Genomic DNA, 16,255 nt, shown 5'->3' on the forward strand with positions numbered 1-16,255 from the left:
CCCTATGCAGTCCAGGTTGGCCTCAAACTCATGATCTTCCTGCCTCAGCTTCCACAGAGTGAGGACTATAGGAATAGCCACCACACCTGGCTTAACAGCTTTTTTTTAAAGGAAAGAAACTTCATGTGTTGAGCATCATTTATGTGTCCTGTTCTGTTTTCTGAATGCATAAACATCACTTTTTTACTGTCTGAGACTTCTAGATGAATTAGGGTTACTGTAACAGTCACACACACAATTCACTGAGGCTCATGGCAGTAAGAAACTTGTTCAAACGGAAGGTGTGGCGGGGTGGGGATGAGGGAGGATCCTTTCCTGTGCCAGTAAAACTGGGGACCCAATGTGAGACATGGGAGTATTTGGGTTTATTTCTGACTCATTATATGTATGCAATAGCAAATGTTTATCACATTTTTGGTACCAGGTGCCTGAAATCAAACAGTGAACAAAACCAACTTCCATGACCCAAAGTTCATTTATATCTTAAATAGACAGGGACAGAGAAAGCAAACAGAAAGACAACTGTAAAAATGAGACACTTTAAGAGGATGAGTGCTAAAGAAAAGGCAAAGGAGGATGTCAGTGGTTGTCTAGCTCTGGAGGAGGTTATTTTAGAAGGGGAGAGTCAGGGGACATGGTGTGGGGCAGGGAGGTGACATCTCAGCTTATTTCTCACTGATGACAAGGAACCACTGAATGTTAAGTTGGCGGAAGAGCAGACCAGGTGGACCAGGACAGTGTCCTTGGGTAGCTAGTTATCCACCCCAAACAATAAAAAATGGAAACCCACATCAAACCACATGACTAAAACCACCAATTTCAGGTGAATTGAAAATAAAAATGTGAAGGAAAAAAATCTCTGAAATGTTAGAAGATGACACAGAAGCATATCTTTGTGATCTTGGTGTACAGAAAACAGTAACAGTGAAGGAAAAGAATTTAAACTTTGTCCACCTTGAAATTTAAGAATTTTCAACAACCACATGTGCTCTGTCATGTGTGAAGTATAGACATAAAAAATGACATGGATATAAAATGGCGACTGTTTTTTTGGGGGGGGGAACAATCAGAAAGAAGGATGGCAACGGGGTTGAATTTGATCGAAGCACATCATATGCTTGTATGGACACATCACAATGAAATTCTTTTTTACAATTAACATGTCACAAAAAGAAATCCAGTCATATAAAGAAATCCTGATTGTGACAAAAATCAAAAGTTATGAAAAACATGTAAGTGACAAGCAGTCCCTATGAAGAACATACAAAGATATCAACCAATCAATGGAGAAAATCTTTTTTCAATAGAAAATGAAGAAATATCCTGGACTGTATCCCTCAAAACATACACATAGGGCTGGTGGAGTGGCTCAAGTGGTAGAGCATCTGCCTAGCAAGCAGGAGGTTCTGGGTTCAAACCCCAGTACCACCAAAATAAAATACCCATACACGTAAATATGCTCACCTTATTAAGAACTAAAAAAATGTGAATTAAAACCAAAATGAGATGTCATTTCACACCATAGAACTGTCACCAACCTAAGCATCTGCACATACTAAGTGTCATGATTAAGAACTTTGATACATGGCTTCTGAGTGCTGAAGTGGGTGTTGTAACATTGGAAATAAATTCAGGCTTATCTAGTGAATTTTAATATGTGCATACTGGAAATTCTGCCTCCAATCATATGTACAAATCCATGTTCATAGCAAAAGTCTGTAAGCATGTCCCATAGAATTGATAAGTACATTGTGAACTCTACGTAATATAGTGCTGTTCTGTAGGTAAATGAATGAGTAGCATCTAATATCATTAGTGATCAATTTTGGAAACATAATCTTGAGCAAAAAAGGAAAGTTAAGGCCAGGTATGGAGGCTCACACCTGTAATTCCAGCTAGTTGGGAGGAATAGATTGGGATGATGTGGTTTAAGGCAAGCCCAGGCAAAAAGTTAGTAAAACTCTATTTCACCCAGTAAGGTGGACATGGTTGTGTGTGCCTCTTGTCCCAGTTGCACAGGAAGTGTAATAGGAGGATTGAGGTCCAGCCTGCTTGAACAATAACTAAAGCTAAAAGGGTGGAGGGGAGGTGACTCAAGTGGTAGAGGACCTGCCTAGCAAGTGCAAGACCCTGAGTTAAAACCCCAGTACTATCAAAAAGAAAAAAAAGTTACATAAGTATTCAAAGGTATAATTCAACTTATATAAAACCAAATCATGCAAAAGTTTCTTAAAATATATTGTTTAGAAACAATATTCAGAGAAACCCAGGGAGGCTCAGAGTGAGCGTCTGGAGTACTGGTTGGGACCCCTACATACCTCTACCCAAAGTCGCCTGCTGACTGTGCTGTCCATGGTTCTGAGCAAGGACTAAGGATCCATCAAGACTTTCATGGCGCTGTCCTCAGTACTGAAGCAATTTCCAGCCAGTCTTCTACCAACTAATTTTTTTTCCTCTTTAGCCAGACTGTTTTCCCCTTGGTCATTTCTATGTCCTATTTCCCTTTATAACTGCCCCATAACTGATTCAACTTCTCTTGAGAGCTTCTTTGTTTATCTTGCCTCTCTGACAACATCAGATGACCTAGAATGTCAGAGTATCTTGAAAGGTCTTGGGCTATTGGGATGATTTGAAGATGTTAAGCCAATCCTACAAACATTTATCATGCCTGAGTCATATCACATCCTGAGATTGGGTTATGGCTGACTTGGTTTCTGCCCTCCAGTGAAATTTGTAGGATACATAAAGCAGGTGGCTAGCTGCATGACTATAAGATTCTTAACCTCTCTGAGCCTGAATTACTTGTTACTTAACAGAGCAGTGTTTCCTTCAAGAAGAAGAAGACATTACATGGTCCTGTCTTTCATTATTGCCTGTGTTGAATGTACTGCAATACTATCTCACAGTGGAGCCTAAGCATTCTCACCATGGCTCAGAGTAAGGAATGTATTGGTTATGAATAATTCACAATGGCACACATACACACAAACACCACCTATCCAAATAAAATAGGAGCTTCACAAAAACACCTGCCCTTACTTTACATGAATCCCTCTGATATTTTCTTTCACATTCCTGTGTCATTTAAAAATACAATTGACCCAATAAAGCAATTTTATGACTCTCAATTTGAAATATGCTATGTGGGACTTAAGAATAGAGCTTTAAAACAGGACAGAACTGGTTCCAGTCAAGCTATATCTACACTGACTTGTGACCTTAGACATGGACTCTGACCTTGTAGACCTCACCTCTTCATCTCCAGCATGTAGATAAAAATCCTGAATTCTTATGATTGTCAAGGGATTAATTCCAATACATTTCTATGGCACCCAGGCAGTATCTAGCACCCAAGGGTTCCCTAGAGAAGGAAGAATTTTTTTTCTTTCCCAAATCAAATGATCTTATTTTCTTACCTTTCAATTAAAGGTAGTCATGGCTTGCTTTTCCTCCTGATGAACACTCTGGGAACATGAATGATTCAGTTTCTGCCTTTGGGCATAGGTAAAGATGTCAGAGCTGGAATAATTGGCCAATGAATTTGAGGACCTCTCCCTGTGCTGGGGGGTGTGGCGCAGTGGTAGAGCTCTTGCCTAGCATGAACAAGGCCCTGGGTTCAATCTGAAGCACCACCAAAAAAGACCTCTGCCAGTTCTCTGTAGCCCTGAGCAGTGAGTTCTCAACAGCCTTTCTCTGTTTCTCTACCGCTGTGTTGTCTGAGCTGCCAACATAGTTCTGTTTTTATAACCAGCCTCATGAAGGAGGACCAGTTTAAGTCAAGTATGGGACCTTAGAGGGCTGTGCTAATCCCTATGGATTTAGAGAAAAGACTCCAGTGAAAACTTCTCATGAAAGTGTGCTGGGTCTTGGTGAGGGGGCCCACAGGTGATGTTGGTTCCAAGACAGTTCTCATGCCATTTTGAATTCCTGAGGGGTCCAGGACTTGTGTCAGACAGTGGCCTCATACAGTTGCATGAGATATAATCAGTGATCTCGAGTTGCCATCAGGGTACTGGGGGACATTAGACCTGCACAAGACACTGACAACACCTTGTAGTGACAAGTGCAGAGGACAGAAACCTGAAGATTTGGGGAGGCTTGTAGGAGGGATGTATGAGCTCAGTCTCTCAGAAATGTCACAAAGTCAACTGTGCTTAATGTAAGACAAAAAAGCAGGTAGACAGGAATTCTACCAACTCTAGGAAAATGTTTATAGTAGCATTATTCACAATAGCCAGGGTGTGTAATCAGCCTAGGTGTTCATCCATTAATGAATGGCTTAAGTAAATGTGGTATTTTCACATAATGGAGTGTTATTCAGCCATAAAGAAGAATGAAATTACGTCATTTGGAGGAAAATGAATGGAGCTGGAGAACATCATGCTAAATGACATTAACGGGACTCAGAAAGAACAAGGTTGCATGTTTTCTCTCAGATGTAAAATCTAGACCTAAAAGTCAAAAACAAGGGCATGAGTATAAAAAGGGGACTATTTGAGGGGTATTAGCTGGCGGAGGTAGGCAAAGGGAGACGGTGATGGTGGTATATATGATCGAAGCATATTCTGTGCACAGATGGAAGTGGGATAATGAGATAAATCCAATTGTTAAAAAGAGAGGATAAGAAGGAACAATGGGGGGGGGGGTGAATATGATCAAGGTACATTATATGGAAATATCACAATAACCCCCACCGTATACTTAAAAACAATGATGAACTCTCTCACAGCCGGTCCAGCGCTGGTCCTCAGTGGTGCTCTTCCTTGAGCATGGTGTAAATGTTACACTCCTTCTCCTCTTCACGCTGGGATTCCCCTCTCAGCAGGGTTTTTCTCCAGATTGGAACACCAAGAGCAAATTTGTATTATTCAGTGAGATTTAATTTTGCTCTTTTTCCTTTTTTCTTTATGCCATCAAATGACATAGATTTAAAAACCATATGACCACAACTCTAGCATAAGGAGAGTAATACCACCAGGATGAAGGACACTGTGGTCAGTAAACAACGCCAGGTATTTATGAGTCCATGGGAAAGCCCACACCTTTTCTGCACCTGGTGTCTTCTGACCATGTGCACTGTAATACATTACACCTGCTCAGGTCAAGGACGTAGGGAGGTGTATTGAAAGCTGTTGAATGATGGGGGTGGGAGGGAAGAGGTAAGGGAGAGTAATGGAAGGGGTTGAATGGGCCAAAGTAAAGCATACCCACAGCAGGGATACATCAATAAACCCCTCGCTCACCATATCTAGCAATAAAGGAAATGCAAATTAAAACCACACTAAGATTTCACCTCACCCCTGTTAGGATAGCCATCATTAGCAACACCACCAGCAACAGGTGTTGGCGAGGATTCGGGGAAAAAGGAACCCTCTTACACTGTTGTTGGGAATGTAAACTAGTACAACCACTCTGGAAAAAATTTGGAGGCTACTTAAAAAGCTAAACATTGAGCTACCATTTGATCCAGCAATACCACTCTTGGGGATATACCCAAAAGACTGTGACACAGGTTACTCCAGAGGTACCTGAACACCCATGTTTATTGCGGCACTATTCACAATAGCCAAGTTATGGAAACAGCCAAGATGCCCCACCACTGACGAATGGATTAAGAAAATGTGGTATCTATACACAGTGGAAGTTTATGCAGCCATGAAGAAGAACGAAATGTTATCATTCGCTGGTAAATGGATGGAATTGGAGAACATCATTCTGAGTGAGGTTAGCCTGGCCCAAAAGACCAAAAATCATATGTTCTCCCTCATATGAGGACATTAGATCAAGGGCAAACACAACAAGGGGATTGGACTTTAAGCACATGACAAAAGCGAGAGCACACAAGGGAGGGGTGAAGATAGGTAAGACACCTAAAAAATTAGCTAGCATTTGTTGCCCTTAACGCAGAGAAACTAAAGCAGATACCTTAAAAGCAACTGAGGCCAACAGAAAAAGGGGACCAGGAACTAGGGAAAAGGTGAGATCCAAAAGAATTAACCTAGAAGAAAACACACAGGCACAGGAAATCAATGTGAGTCAGCGCCCTGTATAGCTATCCTTATCTCAACCAGCAAAAACCCTTGTTCCTTCCTATTATTGCTTATACTCTCTCTTCAACAAAATTAGAAATAAGGGCAAAATAGTTTTTGCTGGGTATTGAGGGGGTTGGAGGGAGAGGGAGGGGGTGGAGTGGGTGGTAAGGGAGGGGGTGGGGGCAGGGGGGAGAAATGACCCAAGCCTTGTATGCACATATGAATAATAAAACAATAAAAAAAGAAAAAAAATAGAAGCTCACAGAATCAAAATATGGAGAATTGTCTAGGTTCTGTGACTTCTATAAACACAGTTAGTAAAGGCAGCATTGTTAAAGACACAATTCTTGCTATTTTGTTTGTGTTCGAGTTTCTAATAAAATAGGAATACTTCAGTGCTAGATAGTAATGCATTTTGTTTACATATGTGATAAATCTGTCTTATATGATACATATTAAGAGACCAACTGAAGAAGATTGACTTACATATCACAGATGTTCTGCTCTCCTACCACTTGGCCTCAATTATAAGCTTTAATGCTTACTGTATAATGGCTGTTAAATACAGATGTTCCTCAAATTTCCACTATTGGCTTCTTATCTTTCTCAAAGCTTTGCTAAGGAGACCACAGGTCTTTACAGGGCTAGTGTTGTTACTGAAAAAACAATGTATCTCAACTCTCCTAATTAAAGGTCTAAGAATTCAAAAAAAAGAAACCCCTTTGAAGATTGACTTAGGAATCAACAATGAAATACAGGACTGTAAAATAGGTAGTGTGGGGGGAAGGGACGGGTGAAGGAAGGAGATTAAAGTGATGGTATATGGTAGATGGACTTCATATGCTTACATGAAACAGAACAAAGAAATCTCTTGTAATTGCTTTAAGTGGGATGGTGGGGGGGTGAAGGGGGAAAGACGGTGGGGGTGATCTAACCAATGTACAATATAAGCCTATTTGAAATTGTCACAATGAATCCCCCCATGTTCAATGAATATATCCTAATAAAAATTTTTTAAAAAGAGTGCACTTTGCACCTGTCATATCTATGCCCAGGATGATCCCTGCCCATGTGTTCTCTCCCCTCCCCCAGTGAAATCTAATTCATCCTCAAGATCGATTCAACCACCTCAGGTCAGCTTTCGTTCACTTATTCCTGCTCTAGACACCCCAAACAATCCCTTACCCCTCGGAGACAGCAGCGTGCTGTCAGGGAAATGCCACCATCCTCGGCAGGATCCGGAAGTTCCACCGAATGTCCAGGATCCAAACCAACTTGCCTAAAGTCCAATTTCCCTTCAAGAAGAGGGGACCTTGGTCTCCGTCTACAAAATGAGATGGTGATGATCACTTGGAAGACTTGTCTTAGTAAAGTAGGCTTGCTGTGGTGCTTCATGTCTATAATCCCAGATACTCTGGAGGTAGAGATCAGGAGGACCACAGTTCAAAGCCAGCCTGAGAAAAAAGTTAGCAAGACCCCCATCTCAATCAACAAACTGAATGTGGTGGCAGTGCCTGTGGTCCCAGCTATGTGGGAGGTTGTTGGGAGGAGCATCACAGTCTGGGTTAGATCCAGGTAAAAACCCGAGACCCTATCTGAAAAATAAACTAAAGCAAAAAAGGGCTGTAGTGGTGGCTCAATTGGTAGAGCACCTGCCTAGCAAGTTCAAATCCCAGTACAGCCCAAAAGCAGAGTAAATGGTTTGATGCCTGGAAACACCAATTGTGACTCCTGGTACAGACCAGGCGCCCAGGAAGTGCCACTTCTTGCTATTATAATATTTTCTACTGCTTGAGCCACACCTCCAGTCCATTTTGCTCTGGTTATTTTGGATGTCAAGTCTCTCAAACTACTCACCCAGGCTGGCCTTGAACTGTGATCCTCCTGATCTTAGCCTCCCAAGTAGCTAGGATGACAGGTGTGAGGCACCTGCACTGGCTCTTACCATTAATAATACCTGTAACATGGAGGCTGCTGGCCTTCTCAAAGGAGGCGAAAACTGAACAAGAGAGTGAAGAGGCCCGGGACATGGAGGACACACAGGAGGAAGCCAGTGAATGTCAGCTCTCCTTTTCCTTGTACCTAAAACCTACTTATCTCCCAACATGTCTATACTCCTTTCCACATTGCATTATAAATACTTAGCTTTCTCTCTCACACTAAATTATGACCTCATTCAGAGCAGGAGCCTCGTTCTTTATTTCTGTGATCTTGAGGTCATGCAAAGGTCCAGCTTACGGTGGATTCTTGGGATGTTTGTTGATTCAGAATTAAAAAGTTGAAGGCTTGAAACTTGACACCCTAGAAGAGTTTTTAAGAGTTTAAACTCAGGGCCTCATGCCTGTTAGACAGGTGCTCTACCACTTGAGCCATGCCTCCAGCCCTTTTAGCTTTAGGTTATTTTCAGAGAGGGTCTTGTATTTTTTGCTAGAGCCAGCCTTAGACTACAATTCTTATCTCTGCCTCCCGTGTAGCTAGGATTACAGGCATGCCTATGGCACCCAATTTTTTCTTTGAGACTTTTTGCCTGGGATAGCCTCAAACCTTGAGCCTGTGAGCTTTGCTTCTGGAACAGTGGGGGTAACAGGCATGAGCCACTGTGCCTAACTGTTTTTTTTTTATGTAAGTTTGGAATGCTTGATCTGAATATTTAGGATGATGAAGAACAGTCTGGCAGAGGGATTCCTAAAGTGGATTCCCCCAAGGAATGGACCGTAATGTACCTAACAGATTCTGTATATGAACTCAGGACCTGCCCTACTGCTTGAGCCGTGCCTCCAGTATTTTTTTTTTTTTTTGGCTATTTCTCAGGTAGATTCTCACATTTTTGCTTCAGATCCTCCTACCTATGGCCTCATGCCACAGTGTCATAGGATTCCATTGGATGGATACGTGGCAGTTCAACCCGCTGTCTTTTTAGGGTGCTGGTGGTGAAATCTAGAGTCTTGAACCTGCTAGATGATTGCTCTGCCACTGAGCTACACCCCAGCCCCCAACGTGCTGTTTCAAACAAAGTTTTCTTCCAATGGTTTTCCAATAAAGGAAGAAATTATATTTCTCAAAGCTAAGTAGTTGCAAGCATCCTAAATTATTTTCTTGGTGAAATTTTCTTACAATGGGATTCTGTCAGCTCCATTCATTTCCCATTCATGAACAATGCCAAATTGTCCTCCATTCACATTGTGCTAATTTTGATCAATACCTTTTATTGCTTCTCATTGTTTTTCAACTTTTGAGTCACAGTCTATGCAAACCTTTACAGATATATATAGGATTTCTGCTTAAAATCTTTTTGGTGCTACTGGGGTTTGAACTGAGGACCTAGGCAGCTGCTCTATGATGTAAGCTACACCCCAGGCCATTTTTGTTCTTTCTTTATTTTTCAGATATAGTGTAGCGTTTTTTCCCTGGGTCAGCCTCAGACTGTGATCCTCCTACCTATGTCAACCACATAGGATTACAGGTATACACCTCCGTGCCTGGCCCTCTTTTAAAAAATTTTAATGAAAAGTGCAAAAGCTTTATTTACTTTTAAAAACAAATGTCATTTCTCCCTGAATTCTTTCAAAGTAAAAAAAATTTACTTAAAATTTTACTTTAAAATTAACAGATACCATGTCTTCTTGTAAAATGTAGAGTTATAAAAATTATTTTTAAAATAGCTTCCTAATATTTCACAATATGGAAGTACCATCATTTATTCAGTCATTACTTTATCAATTGATATTCATATTCTCACCAGTTTAGGCCTCTTAAAGCAACACTCCAATAAATATCTTCAAATGATTACTTTTGTAGAGGTGTGCTTTAATTTTCCTAGTATTTGCAAAGATGGAGATTGTGGATCAAATACAGACATGTTATTTTTTTAACAGATTCTACTAGCTGCTCTTTGAGAAGCTGATATCAATTTATTTTAATTTATGATTCTTATTATTTTGGTGGGACTGACTGGGGTTTGAACTCAGGGATTCATGCTCTTGAGGCAGGCACTCTACCGCTGAGCCACTCTTCCAGCCCAAAGATGTTCACAATTTACAGCACTGCCAGATAAATGTGAGAGTGAGCCCACCTTTCCAAAGCCCCCCTTGCTCTAAGTGGTGAGTTTTCCTGGGATGATATAGTAATGATGTAACCTGTTGTATTTAACAATTTCCACAAGTATTAGTGAGTTTGTTTTCACTGTTTCCTCTATAAATTTCCCTGTTTAAAACTCCTTTCATCTGCACTTGAAAGTATACCTTAAGTAACTTAAAAGGGTACTTGAAGGTAGGAGCTGACCACTCTATAAAACAGTTTGACAGTTCATGAAAAAGTCAACCATAGTGATGTGCTCACTGTACAGAAGTGAATAAAGTAATCTTAAACTGGCAGAGGCCACTATGGTAAGGGAACCAGGATGTAGTGAGGAGGTCTGGTAGAGATGAATCAATGTGTGTTATAATACACATGTGCATGGAAACAACGCTAGGAATCTGTCTATATAGCTATCTTTATCTCAAACTAGCAAAACCCCTATGTCTTTCTTATTATCTCTTACGTTTTCTCTTCAACAAAATTGGAGAAGGGGATGGAACAGGTTCTGCCAGAGGCAGGGGCGGTGGGGGGGAGGTGGACCAAACAATGCATACACATGTGAGTAAATGCAGAAATGATAAAATAAAAGACAGAGAAAAAAAGTCAACCATAGTGTTCAAACTCAAGAGAACCAGAAACATGTCCATTTAAAAACTTGTACACAAATGTTTGCAGCAGCCTCAATTCCTAGCAGCCCAAAGATGGAAACAACACATATATCCATCGGCTTTGGAATGAACAAACAAAATAGAGTGTTTCCTTACAATGGAATAATATTTATCCATGAAAAGAAGTGAAATACTGATACATGTTATGAAGTGTTTGAACCTCAAAATGTCAGGTGAAAGATCAAGTCAGAATAACCCACATATATAATTCTACTCCTATAAAATTTTCAGAGAGGCAAGTCTACAGAATATAGAAAAGAGACTGTTGGCCTCTTAAGAATGGAGGTGGTGGGGGCTGAGCATTGGGAATGACTTCAAATGTGTATGGGTTTCTCTTGGGACAATGAGGGTATTCTGGATTTGATCTTTGTAATGTTAGTATAACTTTGTGAACATACCTAAAAATCCCCCACTGAATTGTGATGTTTAAAGGATGAAATCTATGGTGTGTGAATTTTATCTCAATTAAAAAATAGGATGTTGGTAATTTGAGGTCTCTCCTATAGCTCTGTCAGCTATGAGCTCTCAGGACCAACTCAGGGATTTTTGGAAAGCTGCCTGGACCTCCTTGTTCTGCAGACAGTAAATGACAGGGCTGCACATGGGCGTGACCACTGTGTAGATGACCGACAGCACCTTGTTAAGGTCCATGGCTTCTATGCATCTGGGCCTGGCATAGATGAAGATGGTGGCCGAGTAGAAGATCCCCACTACCAACAGGTAGGAGGCGCAGGTAGAGAAGGCTTTGTGGCAGGCAGAGGCTGAAGGCATGTGGAGCACAGTCCTGCCGATGGCCACATAGGAGGTCATGGTCATGAGGAGGCAACCCCAGAGGATGACGATGGCAGAGATGAAGTCCACCAGCTCTGTGAGGGCCACGAGGGTGCAGGACAGGTTGAGTAGAGGGGAGACATCACAGAAGTGGTTGAGAACATTGGGACCACAATAGGACAGGGTGGCAATGCACGTGGTCTTGACCACTGAGACCACCAGTCCACCCAGCCAGGAAGTCATGGCCAAGCCCAGGCAGACCTGGGGCTGCATGAGCAGTGGGTAATGCAGTGGATGGCAGATGGCCATGTAGTGGTCATAGGCCATGGAGGCCAGGAGGATGCACTCTGTGCCAAAGAGGACTATGAAGAAGAAGAGCTGGGTCATGCAACCCTTGAAGAAGATATGGTAGAGTCCATTCCAAAGTCCCAGAAGAAGGCTGGGCATGGTCATGGACACATAAGACATCTCCAGGCAGCTGAGGTGGCCCAGGAAGAAGTACATGGGCTTGTGGAGCTCATTGTGAGTGCAGATGAGGTAGACGACGAGCGTGTTCTACAAGAGGGTCAGCAGGTAGAGCATGAGGAAGACTGAACAGTGCATCCCTTACCTCCAGCCTAGTGGACAAGCCCAGGAGGACAAACTGCTGGACCCTGGTCATGTTGGTCACCTCCAGGGATGTCTCCATCTGTGGAGAGACAAAGAAAATTGCTGACCTTCTGACTTCTGGAGATGCACAGTAAAAAATAATTGGGAAGATATCCAGAGTGCTTGGAGACCCTGGTGCCTTTGACAGACTAAGGTCTGTTGAATTTTTTTTTGTTATATTCACTGCCAGTTCCCGGGACAACCTCTGAACCTGATCTGTGACACTAAATCAGTGACCCTCTACAAACAATTTGCCCATGTGAAAATCTGGAGATTAGCACTTGCTTCTGCTGTGTTTACTATAATCAATTGATTGAAGTAATTGATGGTGAATTGCTTCTCTAAGTAAGAAACAAGAATTGCATATATGTTAATTTTTAAAAAAATATGGCCAGTTAATTTTATTTTTTATTTTTGACAGTACTGGGGTTTGAACTCAGGCCTTGCTAGGCAGATGCTCTACTGCTTAAGCCATATTCCCAGCCAATTTTTGCTTTAGTTATTTTTCTGACAGGATCTCACATTTTTGCCAAGGGCCAGCCTGGACTGCAATCCTCCTATTTATACCTCCTGTGTAGCTGGGATGACAGATGTATGCCACTATACTCAGATTTTTTATTGAGTGGGGTCTCACTAACTCTTTGCCTGGGCTGGGCTGAAACCATGATTCTCCCAATCTCTGCCTCCTGAGCAGATGGCATGGACCACCATGCCTGGAAAATGTGGACTCTTTATTTTCCCTTTTCTTTTATAATTCACACATGAATAAAGAGTATTTTATAAAACAAAGCAGAGTAATTTTGTTGTCCCTCTTACTCAAAATTGCTTAATGAAATTTAGTTTTCAAAAATTCTCTTTTTTGGAAGTATTGGGATTTGAACTCTGAGCCTTGTGCTTGCTAGGCAAGTGCTCTACTATTTAAGCCATGCCCTCCCAGATGCTTTAGTTATTTTTCAGGCAGTGTCTTATCTTTTTTCACTCAAGACTAGCCTCAGACTGCGATCCTCTACCTATGACTTCCTCAAAGCTGGGATGACAGGCATGCACAACCACTTCTAATTTCTTGTGGAGATGGAGAGTCTCACTAACTTTTACTTTGAATGCAATATCCCTATCTCTACCTCCCAAGTAGCTGGAACTATAGGCATGCATCACTGTGCCTGGCCTGTTTTCTAGAATTCTATTGTACTTTGTGTCTCCAATAGTAATGTTCACCCCAAATTACAGATTCCCCCAAACATCGACATCCATTCAGCAGAGGCGTGGAAATTCCATGGTGTCAATCTATGTCATTGTATACACTTATTATTTATCATTGTTCCATTGGGGAAGGTGAGGCCAACAGAAGAAATTCCTGATGTCAGCTAAGACCCTCAGTCCAATAATGAAAACATTTATAATAGACTGAATCTCTTCTCTGTGTCAGGAACCTGCCATATAACTTAGTTAATTTTCTTTCTTCTATTCCACTAGGCAAATTCACTTACCCAAAGCCACACACCCAAGAAACCAAAGGAACAGGGAGCAAAGCCATGGGGTCCAGTCACCAGGGCCGAACTAATCACCTTGCTCCACGTCACTGCAGTCAAGGCTGAGGAGCCAGAAAATGTTTCCCCCTCTGACTCATGGGGAGCAGAGGCTGGCAAATGACCCAGACAAGAGTCCTTCTGGCTGTGGTGCATCCTGCACAGGGCTCATCCAGGGACATTTGCTGGGCTCCTGTTAGGTGATGGCACACATGCAAAAAATGGCGGACACAGTTCTCAGTGGGGAGCTGTCTTCTCAAAGGAAGTGAGACAAGGAACAGATAATCACAAGACCATTTCAGAAGGGTGGGCACCATAATTAAATATATCAAGTGTCCTGAGAAAGAGAGCTGAAGGCTACATGTGCTGAATTGACCTGGGATGCCCTGTGTGTCATGGAACCTTATCTGCCATGGTACTATACCTGCCTTGATACCTTACCCACCGTGGACTCCTACCCGCCATGGACCCCCTACCCTCCATGGATACCACTTTCCTTGGAAAGCCTACCTGCCATGGACACAGCTGCAGAAGGACACTCCAGGCAAGAGGACAGCAATTGGATTGGTCAGTCACAGTAGGAACTGTCCTCTGATGTCACATAGGAAAAACTCACTTCATTTTCTCCCAGATACTCACGTTTGTGCTATTGCTTGATAAAGGACCTCTGTTCCAGAAGAAAAGTTATAAAAAAAACCTTAAATTACTTTTCCCACACTGTGTTTTCCAGGTTCCTTCACAGCATGGTCAGTGTTTTGCATATAGCAAGGTATCTTTAAAAAAACACAGTATGCAGCTCTACCTGGCCATTCTTTTCTGGACCAACTCCATGATGTTGTTGTAAAAATTCAGCCATTAGATTGGGATGAGATACTAAATAGACAAAGTTCATTTCAACTTTTCCTGCCTGTGAAAAGATGCTTCCTTCTCTTTTCCTCCTCCTCCTCCTCCTCCTCCTCCTCCTTCTCTCTCCCTCTCCCTCTTCTGCTCTCTCCCCCTCCCAGTCTCTTAAATACTGTAAAATACTATTCCCATCTCCTCTCCTTGATTTCCCTTTTCCTTTTCTTCCTCTTCTCTCTCTCCTTCTCTCTTTTTTTCTGTGTCTCAGACACTAAAATGCTAGCCCCACCTTCTCTCCTCTCTGCTTCTCCTCCTCCTCTTCCTCCTCCTTCTTCCCCACCTCCAAATGCTCTTCCCATCCTTGTTTTACAGTGAAGACAACAATAGGTTAAAGCATAAAAGCCACCTGCCCCATACCCTATGGCTATCAAAGGGAACTGGGGACAGAGCCTAGACTAATTCTGGTCTTGTGCCCAGGCCCCCCTTTCTAGTGGTCATCATCCTTGTGACCAGCATTCTAAATTGTGGCAGTATAAATGTGAGGTGACACCACGGTGGCAGTAATAATAGTAGTTGCTAGGCATGTAATCTCCTTTGTGCAAAACACTGTGTGTTTCCATATTTATCTCTTGAAAGCCTCATGCTGTTCCATAAGGATGCTTCGCCATTCCAAAATTGTAGGTGAGAGTCACGGTTGAGGAAAGGGCCATTTGCCAACACAGAGGAACAACTGGGAGAACTGGGGCCAAGCCGGGCTCTTAGTGAGTCAAGGTGCCAAATCCCATCAGCCTTGGTGCCCACAGTGGATGGATGGATAAAGAAAATATGTTCGTATACACAAGGGAAATAGATGGAACTGGAAACCCTCATGTTAAGATAAATAAGGCAGACTCAGAAAGACAAATGTCCCATGTTCTCTGTCATATGTGGAATTAAGGAAAAAAATACATTAAGGAAAAAAAAGAAGACTGAGACATGCAAGAGGAGGAGGGAGTGGGAGTAAGGCAGGGTGATTATACCAAATGTATGGAAAAGTCATAAAGAAACCCATTTTTTTTTTTTGATGGTTCTGAGGTTTGAACTCAGGGCTTTGCACTTGCAAAGCAGGTACTCTACTAGTTGAGCCACAACTCCAGTTCGTTTTGCTCTGGTTATTTTCGAGATGGGATCTCGCAAATTATTTCCCTGGATTGGCTTTGAACTGTGACCCTCCCAATCTCAGCCTCCCAAGTAGCTAGGATTGCAGGCATGAGCCACCAGCACCTGGCCTGAAACTCATTATTTTTTCAAAAAATACATGTTAGTAAAAATATTTTAAAGTCCATATTCTCTCTATCTTGACATAATAACGTTTTCTTTTTAGTTTTACTTTAGAGTTTGACTTGGACACAGGATGAGAACGTGGTATTTTGCTGAATTTCCACAAAGAAGGTGCTGCTCTGCTACTCTTCAGGTGCTGAGCTCCAACCAGGATGTCACCAACACCAGGTAGGGATTCTACCACCGATGAAAGGGGCTTCGAGTCAGATCCTCTCAGATTATATAGTCAAGAATCCTGGGAACTTCATGCATGCAGTGTTTTTTGCTATCACTTTTTTTTAGGGTAATTACTGAGAATCAGAGTTTTCTGAGAAGCCAGATCTGGAGACATTGGGAAATGCTTGATCTTAAAGTCCTGCACTAATTTCATCCT

At 42.0% G+C, this 16,255-nt stretch overlaps 1 protein-coding gene and 1 non-coding gene across 2 annotated transcripts; one reads left to right on the forward strand and one right to left on the reverse strand.

Annotated features, from left to right (window-relative positions):
* Positions 1 to 1,358: 1,358 nt before the first annotated feature.
* Trnaa-agc (transfer RNA alanine (anticodon AGC)) lies at positions 1,359 to 1,431 on the forward strand. The gene has a single exon. It is a non-coding gene; the product is annotated as a tRNA-Ala (tRNA).
* A 9,871-nt stretch (positions 1,432 to 11,302) lies between these two features.
* Positions 11,303 to 12,251, reverse strand: LOC109701988 (olfactory receptor 6Z7-like). Its single transcript, XM_074058501.1, is given in 2 exon segments — positions 11,303 to 12,140; positions 12,142 to 12,251. Coding segments are annotated over 2 exon segments (933 nt in total). The 5' UTR covers positions 12,237 to 12,251.
* Between the last annotated feature and the right edge of the window lie 4,004 nt (positions 12,252 to 16,255).

Source organism: Castor canadensis, chromosome 16 (genome assembly GCF_047511655.1).
Source record: "Castor canadensis chromosome 16, mCasCan1.hap1v2, whole genome shotgun sequence".
Classification (NCBI taxonomy): domain Eukaryota; kingdom Metazoa; phylum Chordata; class Mammalia; order Rodentia; family Castoridae; genus Castor; species Castor canadensis.